Source organism: Trichosurus vulpecula, chromosome 2 (genome assembly GCF_011100635.1).
Source record: "Trichosurus vulpecula isolate mTriVul1 chromosome 2, mTriVul1.pri, whole genome shotgun sequence".
Lineage (NCBI taxonomy): Eukaryota > Metazoa > Chordata > Mammalia > Diprotodontia > Phalangeridae > Trichosurus > Trichosurus vulpecula.
This window is the reverse complement of record NC_050574.1, coordinates 107895540-107913104: the sequence shown is the minus strand read 5'-3', so window position 1 is coordinate 107913104 and position 17565 is coordinate 107895540. Positions and strand designations below refer to the sequence as shown.

At 41.7% G+C, this 17565-nt stretch overlaps 1 protein-coding gene across 1 annotated transcript in view; it reads right to left on the bottom strand.

The window, feature by feature from the left end:
* Positions 1 to 17565, bottom strand: part of SYTL2 (synaptotagmin like 2) — a 105145-nt gene that overhangs the window by 36915 nt on the left and 50665 nt on the right. Inside the window, exons 7-10 of the mRNA XM_036746030.1 lie at positions 17475 to 17549; positions 8391 to 8492; positions 6219 to 6272; positions 4198 to 4245 (exon numbers count right to left, since the gene is read on the bottom strand). Coding sequence (XP_036601925.1) covers positions 4198 to 4245; positions 6219 to 6272; positions 8391 to 8492; positions 17475 to 17549 — 279 coding nt within the window. The remainder of the gene's footprint in view (positions 1 to 4197; positions 4246 to 6218; positions 6273 to 8390; positions 8493 to 17474; positions 17550 to 17565) is intronic.

Sequence of the window (17565 nt, the reverse complement as noted above, 5' to 3'; positions counted from 1 at the left end):
CTGTGAGTTAAGTCCTATAAGTATTTTCTTCTTCATTTCACAGCTGAAGAAATGGGGCTGAGAGAGCATAAGTGGCTTGTCCAGGGCTACACAGCTTTTAATAGTCTGAAGAGAGATTAGAATCCAAGGTTTCCTGGCTCTAGGTCCAGCGCTCTCTCTCTAAAGCCCCACAATCTCTCAGTAAAAGATGGCAATGGAGAAATCATTAATCTTTTGTAGTTCAAAATTGGAAAGCTAGTTTTCTGACGATGGTTCACTCACAACCACGGAAAAGGTTGAATTTATAAACCTTTTATTTTTTTCTCTCCAAAGAGTCAAAGTCCCTGTGTCAATTATTTGTCACTGAGCCAAAATCTATTGAGAAGCACCCAAGGCCAAGTAGATCTGCCCTAATGGTCTACTGAGAAAACCCAAAGAAAGCCCTGAGCCTGAAAATGCTGCCTAGATACTGCTAGATTGGTTCCGAAGGTACTTTGTAGATATGTCCCATTCCTAATTTTAAGGATTTACATGTAAAAACGATGGGCTCTTCTATTCTTACTTTAAATCTTTTGCCACCACAAACCGCGCCATTTCTATCAAAGCATATAGCTTTTCGTAGAAAGAATGCTGAATTTGGTGTAAGAGCAGCTGCGTTCAGATTTCTGTTGTTGCTACTTCCTACCTGCAGGTCACAGAAACTCTCCAGACCTTAGCTCCTCTTCTATAAAATGAAGACAATCTCTAAAAGCCATTTCAGCTCTAAATTTATGATCCCATGACATCAATTTAAAATAGTCAAATGATCTCAGCTCGTATTTCATGGCAATGACCCAAAATATGCTCAAATTGAGCTCTAGTTCCTAATGATGTACTCTTGAACAATATATAATAAGGGGCAGACTAGAAAACAGATTTTAATGGCTGTTTCACCAGACATTATTATTATGCTACAGAGTATCTTTTAACAGTAGGGATACAGAGGTGACTAGCAGATGCAAAGCTGAACTAGCTGGTCTCTGGAGTCCCTTCTTGGCTCTAATCTCTGATGGAAGGTAGCATCACTTATATTTATTGTCACACTGGAACAGTACCCGCTTTGGTAAAATTCCATTTTTTACATACATTTCATGGGAATTTTGCTGACTTCCACAGGAGCTTAGGCTCCACGAAATCAGAAAATGGCTCCACAATGTCCTGAGAACTCTTATTTGTCTATCACGTGGCCAAAGTTTCTGAACTAGGCCCATTTCTATTTCTTATATATTTTTTTTAAAGGCAGCACAAAATTAATGGATTTGGGACTAAGTTCAGAGTGCCGGACTTGGGAGTCAGAAAGCCCTTGGTTCAAGCATTGGTTCTTCTCATTCCCCAACTACGTGACCTTTGGGCAGACTTCCTCAAGGCCTCAGCTTTGCACACGTGGGAATAACACTTTGTACTACCTACCTATCTCACAAGACGGATGGCAAATTCAAATGAGCTAATATAGGTAAAGTGCTTGTGTGACCCTAAAGGGTCATGTAAATACCTGCTTGTATTATTCTTGCTCGGAATTTAAATACTGCAATTATATACCAGTCAACTGATTTTTAACAGGGCATAAAAGGTTGAATCTTGTGAAGAAACATACAGCTACTGGCTTAAATAAAGACATGGGTATTGGGTATATAGCATGTGTTGGAAGCAATTTGTGAGCCAGGGCCTGGACTTCTTTTCTGGGGCCCTAGTTGTGCCTGACCCATATCAGAACCTTCCAAGCTCATATTGGCACGTTCAGCCACAGCCAGACACATTTGTACATTGACCCTGACATAATGATGTCACTTTGGTTCTCTTTGAGCATGACGGACAAACAAACATTGTACTTTCATTTACATAGAAGTACAGGAACCTGGGCTCACACATAACCCTAGCTTCTGCTTTCTCCAAGTGTTCAGCCAATTGGGTAATTATGGGGGAGGGAGAGATGCCTATTATTTCACTTTCCAGGCCAATTTGGGGCAAGAGCCAAAAAGAGGAAATAAAATGCCTTACCGCAGACACTTCAAAAGACAATTGGAAAAGCCAAACGTCTGCAAGCAGAAGGCTGCGTTTCTCCCGACAGAGCCCCCCACAAGGGCTCAGGGCCTGGGCTTCCTTCCCTCTTTTTTCTGTTTTAGTCTTTTATCATGTCATGAGCTGAAGCAGAGGAAACATAGAACCTTCAACTCCGGTTTGGAAGGAAAATCGAATAGGCCAACCTTTGATTTCAGGCTCTAGGCCAGGGCTGTCCAAAATGTGGCCCGCCTGTGTTTACTACGGATGTGGAAATTGACATAAATGATTTAACTAAAGCATTTGTGTGGATTTCTGTGCTTGTGATGGACACAGGCGGGCTGCACGGCCAATGTTTTGGACAGCCCTGCTCTAGGCTACAGGTGACATCCCATCAAGGGTGGCTCAAACAGATTGCCAGCACCTACACTGAGATGGCCAAGTCCAGATCTAGGAACATTTATTAGCAGCCTAGCATATGCAGAACACTATTCTATGTGCTGGGGGAGAGTCAAAGTTTCCATAGGATGACAGTCTTCTCTGGTCTTGATGATCAGTTTGTTGAGCCACTATAGTAATTAGGGTTTTGTTTGTTTGGTTTTTGTAGGTGGTATGGTAAGGGGGAAACCAAAAGACTGGTGTCTAAGTCTTGGCTTTGCCATTTACAAGATGCTGGGTAAGTCTTATTTGCCTTTCCAAGCTTTCTTCTCCTCAACTGTCTTTAAGATGAGGATAATGCTACTTTCTCCACAGAGAATATTTCACAGGGTGGTAGTTGTGAAGAAAGAATTTTGAAAAATGCTGGAAGTCTAAAAATAAAAAAATCTGAACTACCATTTATGGTTCTCAGTAACTACCTGCTAAGGAACACTAGCTCCCGGAAGACATTAGCCATATCATTTGTTTGTTCTCATGAGGTCAAAGGCTTAGAGATGGAAGGCACCTGAAAGGTTTAACTCCTTATTTTATAGACAAGAAGCCAGAGGCCCAGAGAGTTTAATCGGCCTAGTCACAGACAGTAAGTGGAAGAGATAAGATTCAAACCCAGGTCTCCCAGCTTCCAAATCCAGGACCTTCTGCCTATTAGCGTTTCCAACATCAGCTATCTCTATTCAAATTCAACATCTCTTTTGATTCCAAAGTGCTCAAGGCCAAATGGGAACTACCAGCTAGAATAATGCATAATATACAGATGCCTGTGTAATGGCTGGGAACATCAATTCATATACACAAATGCATATGTGTTTAATATGAATTGGAAACATCTAATTCTTAAAGGCACATGCAAAAAGGGTCAATTTGTTCATTCTGTAGTCTGATGCTAAAAGTACAAGAAACCTGCAGCTGATGGCTATTATTGAAAGATGGGAGTACCAGATGTCGGGTTTCCATTCTGGCTCTGCCAGTGACTAACTATATGACTGAGGGATGATCATTTCACCTCAATTTTCTCATCTGTAAATGAAAGAGGTTGGACCCTATGATCCCTAAATTAACCTTCCATTGTTCTAACATTCTGTTTTTAAGGGATCGTCTATCTAGGTCAGGAGTTCTTAACCTGGGATCCGTGGTGTGTGGACAGATTTCAGTGGGCCTATGAATTTGATTTTTAAAAATATTTTGATAACTACACTTCAATATAATTGGTTTCCTTTGCAATCCTGTAGATTTTATTTTATGCACTTAAAATATTACCCTAAAGGGCATCAGACTACCAAAGGGGTCCATGACACAAAACAGGTTAAGAAGCCTATTCTAGAACAAAACAGTCTATATTCCAATATTTTATGCCCTAAGGTCCCTTCCAGCTCTAACGTTCTATAACCACGTAAGAGCCACGTAGCCCTAAATGGACTATGTTTAACTGTAAGCAGGTCACCCAGGCCATTCTACCCAACCAGACTCAATGAGCATCAAATATACTGCTGAAAAGGCAAACAAAACTAAACATTAACACATTTTTTTCCCCATTTTAAGCCCTATCCTCAAGATGAATTATGAGTTAATATCCTCCAGAAAGCACTTTCATGCTTGCAATTCAGACCCTGACAATGAAATAGTTTTGTGAGCTGCAGGTATTTAGTAACAAACACATAGCATTATTAATGGAGTTAGTTATTTTAATAGAGCTAGATGCTTAATACAGTGCCAAGGTTCTACTCTTTGAGTACAACTACTCACTTCCTGGTATGTATTCATTTGCAGCTTGTTGCTGATCTGTTTTCTGATCTGCTCAGAAGAGCAACATTGAGAATAACATTTTAACAAAGTGATTAAAAATACATGAAAAGAGAAAGTTATAACATCTATAATCAAAACTAAGGACTCTATTGCGTAGAATCACAGCTTGTGTTCTCTTCCTCAGGGAGCATTTTAGATCATTTCTACCTTGGAGAAATCTGTAAAATTACCAACCTGTAAAAAGGTCTTCATTACCAACAAAAAATGTCCACTAAGTAGAAATGGGCACGAGTAGCCATTTGTTTAAAGGCAAGCAGCATGATTCACCAGAAAAGGTATTTGATTAGAATCCAGGAGACCCAGGTTCAAGTCCCAACCCTCCCACTAAGAAAGTTTTATGTCTCTGAGGAAATCACACAAACTTTCTGAACCTCAAAGTCCTCATCTGTAAAACAGGGACATGGCTACTACTTGTTTTAAAGATAAAATAAGAATCAGTCAAGTATTTAAAAAAATATATATCACTAGAACTAAATGTCAGAGATGGAAAATATTCTCATCAGTCTAAGGTCAGACATCAGATGCTTTCTTCTCTTTTTGGGGGGTAAGGGGAGGTGTTGGAAAAAAATGAATAGACTGCCTACTAAGGTTTGGGGGGGTGGGTTGACATCTGCATCAGGAGAGGGAATACCTGTACCAATGGAATCATGGATATTTTAAAGTTTGACAGTACTAGGCTTTTAAAAATGAATCCTCTGGCTTTGATGTGGCAAGGCTAATAAAACACATACTTCTATGATCTAACTCAACACCCTAGTAAGCAACAATAACAACAAAGAACCCTCTGTGTGAATATTTTAAATAACGCTTGTAAATTCTAAAGCCACGTTTCCAAGCCTTAAAAAAATTAAGATTTATTTCAGTTCTGTCTTCTTCCCTGCCCCCAATGAAGCAATGTTATTCAAACTGACTTCAAGCGGCACCAAATCATATCAGCACCTCTTTCTAAGTCTAAAATCTATATCAGTATTTAGACTAGCCAACCTTCTGGTCTGCTGATGTTTTCAAGCAGAGCATCTTAACTCAGGGTCTGTGGAGCCCCCCACCCTGACCCAAGGATCTGTAAATATGTTTTAGGGGGTCCGTGGGTAAAAATATATCTTTAGTTAAACTAATCTTTAATTAAAATTTGACATTTCCTCCAATAAGGTATTTTAAAATATATCTTTACTTAAATTAATCTCCAATTAAAATTTAGCATTTTCTTCAATTAAGTATTTTAAAACATTATTCTGACAAAGGGTCTGCAGGCTTCTCTAGCCTACCAAAGGAATCAGTGACACAAAAATCATGTTTTAAAGCAAGTCTTCATTTTCAAGAGGCTCTTAGGTTTCAGTAACCTGGGTTTCCCTGCTGTGCTAGGGCCAGATCTCCTTCTGGTCCAAGAAGGTGACTGGAACAAAACTGCTGATCACGTTTGCTTTCTTCACAATAGCCCCATAAAGGAGGTGGGGCCAGTCTAATTAGCCCCATTGTACAGATGAGAAAACCAGGCCCCACTCCTCCTCCGTTACACTGTTCCTCACGTAGCCCCAACACAGCAGTAGCCAAATGTATGAATAATTCACCCATAGAACCAGTCCCACCCAAACGCAACTCCTCACTGGCTCCAAGGGCTTTTTCTTTTCAACACGTCACCAAGAAAGAATCAAGCAAGCATCCTAAAATACAATTTCCTTTTTTTTTTTTTTGAAAGCCCCCAGCCTTCTCAGTTGAGTCATTCATTATTAAGAGTTTCTCACCGACCTGAAGAAATCGACATCAGAAGCATTTGGAATAAGACCAGTCATACACGAAGCAAAAAGAGCCAAAACCCCATGTTCCTTAGGCATCTCTGATCACACGATGGCAAGCAAAAAGGCTCTTATATTTATACCTGCCAAGAGTGAGTGTCACTATGGCTGCTGTCAGAGGGACCCCAGAGCCTAAGACAGGCATGCATAGACAGATAAGATATTTACCATCTTCAGCACTACGCACTAAGTCTTCTGGCAGAAAATCTACTTTGCCTTGATCTGTGCAGGAGAAAGTAACACGCGGTTAATGATATGCATCTCAGGGAGGCGGGCGTTTCATCGGCTGCCCCCCAAGGAGTTAGCAGAAATTACTCAGGATGGAGCAAGGGGGGGTGGGGTGAAGGCAGGCTATAGGACCAAACAAGATGTCTTCCCCCCAAATACTTTCCCTCTGGATTAGCCACTCGAGCCCGGTGCCACGGCAGGAGCTCCCGTTTCAGAGCTGATGCAGTTTACATCAGTACAATGCTGTAAAAATGACTCCCAAGGGTCAGTGGGTTAATGCAGAGCAAGCGATGGCCCGGCAGCAGCAGAAAGCACAGGGCTGGAACACTCTCCGTTGAAATGAACAAAGAAAAAGAAAATGCTGGTCATGACTAACACCTTCCCAAACCCACGGCCCATGACAAATATTTGTGTGTGTGCATCATCCTTTCCACAAGCCTTGGGAAGGCAAGCAAAGGGACCTCGCTTGGGGACCAGCTGCTAAGTGGAATTTTGGCAGGCTGCAATGAGAGTGGGGTATCTGTGTCTGGAATGGAGCGTGCAGGGATACCAGTCAGTTTGAATATGATTTTGGTTTAACCCTAAACATCCCTGAATGCTTTAAAAATGGAAATGGCCACCACCATATAAAAGACAGTTTTACTAAACAGAACAACAATCCTTGACTTTGTATGCTCCTCAGTGCCAACAATAAAAGGGGGAGGGGGCAGTAGCCAACTTCCTGACAATGAGAGTTGTTCCCAGCCACTGGAATTGTTCCAGCAGAGACCACCTGTTGTAAAGCTTGTAGGATAGATTCCTGCAGTGGGTGAGACAACCTCTAACATCCTTTCTAAGATTCTTTAGGTGGCTGACGCTGAAATCTGAGTCAGGCAGATGAGTTTCAGAGATCTGTGATGCTCCAGATGGAGGCAGCTGTTTGGTGGGGGAAGATGTTGCTTTTCGTTTTAATACTGATTTTTCTGAGAGGCAGGCATGACAAAGAGTCTGGAAGAGACTCTTATTTGACAACTAGATGAATTCAATGTGGTTTGGCACCGGAGCGACCCTTTGCTGGTAGTTCACAGTGAACATAAACTCAAGATTTAAGCAGAAGTGGCAGCCAGGCTTCCCAAGTTTGTGCGAGTATCCCTGTATATTACTACGCTCAAGAAATATTTGCATCCCTGTACATTACTATGCTCAGGAAATATTTGCTGGCCAATGGACTAGTCAAATGAGCACGTGCTTATGGCTATATGCTCCAAAGCCACTGGGGAGCAGCACGGCTAATCAGTCTTTGAATGACCAAGACTTATGTTCAAATAGAAGACAAAAGATAAGCTCGTTGGAGTGGAATGGAGGGAGAGGAAGGGGAGTAAAGACAACTGAGAAACAAGGCCTCGGAAGCCAGGAACTTGTTCTCCATCTCCATATCATGCAGCAATTGCATGGCACCTGACACAAAGGCCACGTACCACATGCTCACTCCACAGCTACATGGTGCCACAGCAAAGAGGTATGAGTGGGAAAAACTCGAGATGGGAAGTCAAGAGGCCAGAGTTTGAATCTAGATTCTGCCACTTTTTGGCTGTATTACCCTGGGTCACTTACATCACAACTTCTCTCAGACTTGGTTTTCTCACGGTAAAATATGAAAAATCATACAACTCTGGAGAGCATACTGTAGTGGACACAGAGCTGGCCTAGGAATCATGAAGACCTAGGTTTGAGTTCTGCCTCTCAGTTCTGCTGTTTTTACCTATGTGACCTTGGTCAAGTCCCTTCCCCTGTCTGAGTCTCAGTCTCCTTTTTTTAAAATGAGGGGGTCAGACTGCATAAGAGACCTCCCTTTCAGGTCTGAATCCAAGGTTCCTACAATAACATTCAACAAAACCTAAAAGATTCTAGAAGCCCCTCCCCATGCTGTTATTTCATAAGCAAAGCTCCAGCTGCCTTTGGATGAGCTTCATCAAAGTAATTTTGCTAGCTCCCTCTGAGAATGTTAGTCTACCCTGTCTAAATGCAGGTTAGGGGCTGGTGTGGAACTCCATGCAGCTGGGCCAAAGCCTAGCATATAGGCATATGGAAGCTCAGATGAGGCATGAGCAGCAGGGCAAGCTTGGTCCTCACTTGATGTGTCTGATGGAATGTCCTCTAGGCTTTGGGAAGGCATTTTCCTATCAGCATTCCTTTTCAAAGCCTTCAAAACAGCATTTGAATCTTCTTCTGAACCTGTCATGAGACAAAAATGGTGAAACACTGCCCAATACCTTCCCTCACCACCACTGTCTTAGGTATCAATTAATGAAAAGTATCAAGCCCTTTTTGCCTATAATTATGCTAGGGAATGCCAAGCTCCCATAAGAAAGGAATTTTACTTCTACAAAGCATATGATAGGATTGCTGGGCCTTTTCTTTCTTTCTTTTTTATAAGTTACAGGTAGGTTCCAATTAACGCAAATGATGAATCTCCCTGAAGTGGTTGCCTTGTTCAAATTCACACTGCCTATTTCCACTGAGATGAAACCAATGACCATATTATACATAGTTATAATTCCAAATGTGTAGAGGATTCATGTTTTGTACTAATCAGGACCTAGATATACTGTGCTGGTTAAGAAATACTTAGAAAGGCAATAACAAACAAAAATAAAATAATTAGGATTACCACTCATCAGTACAGACCTTTTTGGGGTATCCATGTTTTGTATAGTGCCACATTGAAAACCTGCCATTTCATATGCCAACACGGAGGCAATGTACTGATTTTTTTAAAAAAATGAACTTCAATTCTTCTCAAGGTTAGGATTCACATCTTTCTCATAGGTGTCTATTCTATGAGAATGGAGATTTCTGTTAGGTCATGCCTAGCTTATGGAGGTACTGCCTCACAAAGTTGGTGCTACCAACACACAAAAAAGGCTCTTTTCTCTTTCAAAATTAAGATTTTCTCATGGTGAGTTATTTTTAGAATCAGAGAATTTCAGAGTTCAAAGGGGCTTCTGAGGCTGTCTGGCCAATCTATTGTGTAAAAAGGATTCCCTCTACAACAATATGGTCCAAGAAATGGTCATCTAGACCTTGTTTAAAGGCCACAAGGGATGGGAAATTCAGAACTTTCCTAGGCAGCCACTTCCACTTTGGGATGGCTCAAATTGGATGGCTCCTCAAACCAAGTCTCAATCTGCCTTTTTTCAATTTCTACCCATGGCTCCTAGTTACATCACACCTGAAAAGGATTAGATTTGTTCTGCTTAGCCCCAGGGGGCAGAACTAGAAACATTTGATGGAACTGTCCTAGCTTTCCATGCCGAATGCACACTACGCTCCTTCCTGCCTATGTTCTAACAAAACTAGCCTATTGGCCAAGCTGGAAGCTAACTAAAGCAGTAGATACAGTGCTAGGTCTGGAGTCAGGAAGACCTAAGTTAAGAACCAGCCTCAAACACTTACTAGCTGTGTGATCCTGGGCAAGTCATTTTGCCTATCTCCCTCAGTTTCCTCATCATTTTCCATCATCCCCCCAAATAGGGATAATAATAGCACCTACTTTCCAGGGTTATGAAGATCAAATGAGATATTTGTAAATTGGTTAGCAGAGTGCCTGGCACACAGCAGGGGCTTAATAAATGCTTGTTTCCCTTTTTTCCTTCCTTCTTTACTATTTGCTATTCCTTGTATAGCGCATTCTACTTCTCTGTCTTTACTACAAGCTGTCACCCATAGCTACAATGTCCTACCTCCCTACTTTTGCCTCTTGGAGGCCAAAGCCCCCAACATGGCTCAGCCTGAGCATCACCTTTCCTGATCCCTACAGTAGTTAGGCCAACCCTCTCCTCCGCACCCCACCCATACCTGCCACAGCATTTATTTTATGTTACTTCCTTCATTTACTTAAATGTGAACATGTAGATTCCCTCCACTAGAGTGTAAGCTTTCTGAGGCCAGCGATTGTCTTCACTTTTTTATTTGTATCTCTAGATCCTGACACATGGATGGTACTTAATAGACTTTTGTTGACTGATCAAAGCTGCAAAGAGGTAGGTTTCAAATGTAAGGAAAAACTTCCTAACAATCAGAGCTATCCAGAAGTGAAAATGGGCTGCCTGAGAAGACTGAGTTCCCTCATCTTTACGCTGGATGACCACTTGTCAGGGATGTTGTAGAAAGGATTTTTTTATTCTGATATTAGTTGGACTAGATGGCTTCTGAGGCCCTTTCCAGCTCCGTAATAATGGGAATCATTTGGCACAAATGGGTGTAATCCCCAATTGGCTGCTGAAAGATGAGCCTAACAGCTGTTGGTCAGATTACCCCAAAACTTGCAATTTTGCCACACACAGTGAAGTCATTCTATTTCTACCAAGAATGAGAAGGGTAATGGAAAATTCTTGAAATTCTAGTCATCCATTGGGGGAAAAAATGTTGATTATGGGAAGTTATGGTACCATTAGGTTAGGCTCTAGTGCACCCTCCATTACCCATGATTCATGTTAATCACTTTGTTTCTCACTAACCATTTGCTTCTGTTGACTCTGCCAAAATAGGATACTAATCAAGCCAGAAATGAGGATATCTACATGTTTTATGACAAAACTGTGAAATCTGAGAGCAGCTTCCCAAACCTGTGGAACCCACAGGTGGCAATGATCTCAGATATTTGTTGACTGAGCTAGCGTTAGACTCAAAGGTTTAAACGGGGCTTAGAGTTTTGTTATTAAGATTTCCCTTTCCTATTCCCTAAAAGATGGAGCAGGACAGGTGGATGAACCTTTCCAGTGAGAACCAGCACACACTCTGGGCAGTGGAGATTATAGAGTATAATAGAGATTAAAATGGAGATTATTAGATTCCCTCAGATAAAAGATGAAAATTATTTCCCAAATTTCAAAACATCTCAAAACAATTTTAGGACTTCCTCTTAGATGAGATATTGGAGGAAAAAGCAATTCTATGGCTCTTGCTTCCTGGTATTTAGCCAACATTACGATGAAACTCTTCCTGCAACCCAAATATTGGGGCCATTCGTGGCACAGAATGGCAGCCCCACTTAAAGAAGCTTCATCAAGTCAGTCATTTTCACATAAGCAAAAAAATATACTCATTAATCCCTACCAGGAGAATATTTTAACAAGTTTAACTAGCCCCAATATCATTCATTTGTTTTTTAAAGGAAACAGAAGCAACAAAAACTCAAATATGATGAGTTTTATAGGGGAATATATAATGAATATTAACATAGAGGATGGTTAACAATGAAATCACCTTATGTGTTTGTCTACATGTGCCCAAACAAATAAATAGAATGAATCTGTGATATACATTGGTTTTTTTTCCCCCTAAAGTATGCCCCAGCTTCCTCAGCTTCTAGTATGGAGCTGACTTTGGATTCCTGGAGACTCTGCCAGTATAGCCTAAGCCCCGTCAGGTCCTCTCCAAGATGCAAAAGTTCCAAATATGAAGCTGGCAATGGACTATGTGTCTGCTGTCCAAGGACTGGCCTAGAAAGGCTCATCACTAAAAACCTGGCCACCACTTTGGTGAATTTTGAAGAAGTCATGAAGGAGCTATAGCAATCCATGAAGACTTGTCTCCCCAGAGTATTGGGGGAGTGTAATATGGATCAGTGGAGGTAGAATCTACATGGAGGGAATAACGAATCTTTTTGGTAAATAGTTAAGATATACATAAATACAGAGACAGATAGACATGAACAGGTAGATACAAGGAGTATGCTGGTAAATGGTTAACAACTGGCCTTAAGAAAAAAAATGTATGCATGACAAGTTTTCCAACTTCATCTGCATTACTGACATTTTCTCCATGACTTTCTTAAGTCCTACAAAACAACAAATCCAGCTCTGATTTGTAACATTTGACAACTTCTGAGGTGTAAATCATTCACACTTTAATATGACTCTCCTGAGCTGGCTCCAACACACCACCAAAACAGGCAGATAGACAAATAGATATAGAGGCAGACAGATACACAGAGATGGATGTAAAGATATAGAGAAAGAGAGAAATGGAGAAAGACATAGAGAAAGGTAGAGAAAAAGGGAGGGAGGGAGGGAAGGGGGAGAAAGAAAGTAAAGAGAGGGAGGATAAAGAGAGAGAGGTGGAGAGGGAGAGAGGTGGAGGGAGTGAGAGAGGGAGCGAGAGGGGAAGAAAGGGGGAGAGAGAGAGAGGGATATGTGTATAGATAGAAAGACAGAGATGGAGAAACAGAGGAAGAAATATAGAGAGGCAGACAGAGAGAGTGAGAGGGGCAGACAGCTAGGTGGCACAGTGGACAGAATGTCAGACTTGCAGTCAGGAAACTTGAGTTAAAATCTGGCCTCAAACACTTCCTAGCTGTTCGACCCTGGATAAGTTGCTTAACCCTGTTTGCCTCAGTTTTCTCATCTGTAAAATGAGCTGGAGGAGGAAATGGCAAACTATTCCAGTATCTTTGCCAAGAAAACCCCAGATGGGGTAGCAAAGAATTGTACATGACTGCAAATGACTGAAATGAGAGAGAGAAAGACCTGGATTTCTTCTCAAAGCCCTAGTCATCATGGTATCGAAGGTCATATATTTAGACTTGGAAGGGCCCTTAGAAGTCATCTAGTCCAATGCCTTCATTTATAAAAGAGGAAGCTAACTTGTTCAAGCTAACTTGAGAAGCCAACTTGTTCAAAGTCTCACAGATAGTAAGTGGCAAAGCCACGAATGGATCCAAAGTCCTGTGACTCCATGTCCCATGGGGTTTTTTGGTTCTGTTTTGTTTGGGGGAGAGGGAGAGGTAATTGGGGTTAAGTGACTTGCCCAGGGTCACACAGATAGGAAAAGTCTGAGGCCAGATTTGAACTCAGGCCCTCCTGACTCCAAGGCCAGTGTTCTATCCACTCACCTCCCTAGCTACTCATCCCGTGTTCTTTCTACTGGACTTTGCTGCCTTCTGCAAATGAGGCAATAAGTCTAGACCCCACAAGAAGATTCATTTTATTTAATCCCTCCCCCCTCCACAGGATAGCCATTCATGACTCCTATAAACAAATATAGGAAGGGTTATATGTTAGAGAAAGCCAAATGAATCTTATTTTTTAAGTGATCTCATAATTAATAATCCTCTATATTCTGGGGAAATGATGAGATGGTATCCAGAAGTGATTTTATCAGTGTAGGGAACTCGTGGAGTAAAAATTCACTCCCACGACCGATGGAGACCAGCAGAGTCTTAGTGAGTGGCCTAGGGCACTAAGGGTTAAGATCGCTGTCAGTCTGCATCAGAGGCAAGGCTTGGATCCAAGTCTTCCTTGACCCCCAAAGCCAGCCTCTACACAGTTAACTTCACATGACAGTGGCCATATTTCTCTTTAAAAGAAAAATCAGAGATTTTAAAAAACTCAAAATGCTCACGGGAAGAACTTCTCCGGCTGTCTGTATTAGAACTGATAAATTCTTCTGAAAAATCCGAACCAGAGGAGCTTTCTCTTTCTTCTTCTCTTCTTTCATATGGTGTTGCTAGAAACAGTTCAACCTTGCTTATTTTAGAAGAACGTGTCTTTTCTCTTGGAAGTGAGTCACTGGGGTCCCTGAGTGTGGCCCAACAGTGTTTTTCAGATGGGTCTTCATTGGTGACCTGAGAAACCTGTTCTCTTGTGGTCCCACATGCACTGTCACCCATTCCTCTGTCAACAGCATTCTCTCTAAGTTCATTCTTTGCTGACATCGTTCCAGGTTTACACATTCTGCTTTCAGAATCCTGCAGCCCTCCTTCTCTACTGGCCACTGCTTTGTCTTTAATGAATTTCTGGCCTTCTGGTTTCAAAACTTTACTCTTAACCTTCACCTTAGTATCTCCTGGGTTCCATGAATACAAATGGGGCATTTTTCTGGACAGCTTTCCCTGCTCTGATGTAGAGGCCTCAATATCGAGAGTTTCCTTTTCTTCTGTCACTGTAGGCAAAGTTACGGAGACTTCCTTAAGGATTTTCGCAAAACCTAAGTCAAATGCAGTTTCAACTACTAAAGGAGCCCGAGACTTTTCTATAGTTTCCCTGACTTCCTCAAGGAAATCTGGGAGTTGGGTTTCAGAAGCAGCAGTCTGACCGGAAAGGTCTGACTCACCTGTCAGCTGTGCCTCTGAGTTCTTCATTCTATCATTCCCCACTTTCAAGGGAGGGCTTTCTGAGGCTTCTCTAAGGAGTTTTTCTAAGCCAATATTGAATTCACTGAGCTCAGCTTTAGGCTGGATGATGGTTTTTGTCAGAGTTTCTGATATTTCCTGGGGTAATTCTTTGGAATGCTGGGAACTAGTAGGGCCAGGCTGGATAAGAGATTGGTCCAGGTAAGGTGGATCACAACAATGTACAGAAAATATACCCGATGCTTCTTCTCTAGGTTCTTCTAGGCCCATGTCAACAGGTTGGGAACTCTTTTCATCTGGAACTACTGGCTCTCCAGACATCCAAGCTGGAGAGTTTATCTGGTCATGTGTTCCTGCCACCCCCTCAGGGAACTCTGGCTGACACTCTCCAGAAGCTGCCCTTCTCTCTCTGGTGGAATACATAACATCTTCTTGGGCTTCCTTGTGAAGCTTCTCCAATGCAGTGTTCAAATCATTCAACTCAATTTTGGGGAGGACTGTTTTTTCTATAGTCTCTGAAATTTCCCTTTGCAGAGGCTTTCCCTTGTCCTGGAAGGCAGCATAAACAGAGTGGAAAGAAGACATCTCTTGGGAAAAGTTGGATGCCTCTCCAAAAGACTCCTTAAGATTAGCAGTCTGATATAATGAACAGGAAGAGGGAGGAGCATCCTGAAATAGTCCCTTCTGACTTATTTCACAATCACCACTTTTTATTTTGGGGGGGACCACAGTATTATCTGAGGCATCCCCCACCTCTTCAAGAGGTATCCCCCCTTCCCTCTTTTGAAATGAATTGTTATAACTCCGCTCCATCACTTTTTCAAAAAACCTTCTCTGTTTTGACAAAGAACTAGTCCCAGTGGAAACAGTTTCTGACCTGACTTGACTAGAAGAGTCTGGAAGTTCAGGTGCTTCCTTGAGCAGTTTTTCTGGACTGGAAATAAATGGTTTACATTTAGCTGCTGGTGGGTCTAGAGTGCTGGGTCTGCTTGCCTTTGAGTCCTGTTGTGGAGATTCAGATCTTTTCTCAAAGTCAGCCAAATCTGTCTCCTGGAGACATACTCTATTTCCAGGAAGACTGGGCTCATGCCCATTTTCTGAAGTAGCTTTGTTACTCACTGGCTGAAATGACAGTGATGGAGCTCCCTCAAGTAGTTTCTTTAAACTTCTATTAAACGTGTCTTGGTATTCTTTAGGCAAAACATTTGTTTTCATGACTGACTCTTTCACTTCTTCCCTTGAGAAATGCCCTTCTTCCTTGAACTTCATAGGGACCAACCAGTCTAGATGCTCATCCACGTTATCCTTCGATGGCACATTCCTTGGTAATAGAATGGACTTTGCTGGTGATTTCAATGGAAATGTGGCTTCATCTGAAAGTGTCTGAGGAATCAGTTTTGCATCCCACTCCTCTATTTCCTCTCCATATGATGCTTTGTTTCGTTTTAGAAGGTTGTGTTCTGCTGAGGCATTTTTTTCTTTTGTTAACTCAGTTTCAACAAACTCCTTGTCTTTCTGGCTATCCAAGGACCATGATTTTTTACTACCTGGATGAGTGCTGTCGTTTGTACTACCTGAATTAGTTCCCATGTCCCAAAAGTTTCTCAAATTCTGAAACTGTGAACGATTGTTAATTTGCGTTGGGAAGTTTTCATCCGTCCTTTCCTCCAAGGTCCAAACCTTAAAGTTAGGATTTCGTTGGGCTACAGAAGATCTGTCATTTTCCACATGGGAGTAGGCTTCATTCCTTTCATGAGAATCATGTTTTAATGTTGGAAAAGTCATGCCTCTTTCGGATTGCAAATTATCTGTCATAGGAAGTTTGACGGATTCACTTTGAAATGAAGGTATTTTACCTGGTTGGTCCACTGAGGGATACACTCTGGATGTTCCCATTATATGGGGCCTGAACCCTTCAGAGTTAACTGAGGAATAGAAGCCAGGGCCATGAGAGATCTGGCTATTCTTATTTAGGTCCACTTTTTTGGCAATGACTCGGTCAAACTCATTCTGGTCTTCAGTCAAATTTTTCACAGACAAATCCATTGACTTCACAGGCCAATTTATTGTAGCAGGCACTTGTACCTGGTTTCCTGCTGAACTGGACACCTTATCAGTCACTTTATCTGTCTTCCCTCCTCCTTCCCAGAAGGATATCCGATCGCTTACTCTTATATATTGCTCCCTTTGCACTTGACTCCCAGGTGGATGACTGGCTCCTTGTTGCTGCAAAGGAGCAGATAGCTCACCTTGATTGGGAAAATTAGATTCTTTTCCTCTAAACCTCTCATCAGCAATAAGACCTGGTGACCTGATATTCTCTCCCTCTGATGGAAATGACAGACAATCAGCTTTTTTCACTCTTCCACTTTTGGCTTCCGTGTCGCGCTTTAACGTGGATTCTCCAATATTCTCGGAAGAGTCAACAGTCATCTTTGAGTTTCCTTGGATTTTTCCATTAACAAAAAATTTGAGTTTTTCTTTGTACGAGGAATCCTCTGCTTTGGATGACACTTGGCACTCAGTGTCTAAAACTTTGAAAATGTAAAAGGGATGGTCAGTATTTAGGAAATGTGCTTCTATTTCCTCATTTGGATTTTTTGTGTCTTGAATAAGGGTAATATTTTTGCTTCCTTGATTTCTGAATGGTGGTGATGGTTGTCCTTTCTCTTTGCCAACTTGTTCAGGTGAAATACCACCTTCTGGTTTCTTGAATTCTATGCCACTATTCTTAGCATTTTCAAAAGATAATGGATCTCCCTTCATCCAAAATGGATAACTAGTTTCTACAGTCTCTCTCTCACCGTGCATGAAAATTGGAGATTTTGGGCCATCTTGCTGGGGGACGGCATTTTCTATTTCTGTGGTGTTGTTATTCTGCCGTGTTGAGTCTGATTTTCCTTTAGACTGCCTCCCTTCAGGATGTAGAGAGGATGGTATTTTAGCATCAGGATTAGAAGTTCTGCTAAACCAGTCTAGGACTTTAGAGATGGATTGGTCAGTTGCTTTCATTATCTCAGTGGCTCTTTGATCATACTGAGAACAGGCCTTAGTGTTCAGAGCCTTGAAATCTACATGCTTACCTTGCTGATGATCGGTAGAATGCCTGAGATCTTGTACCTGAGGTGATTCAGGTTCAACCCAATGGGGACGCTCATCTGTAACAAAAATGCT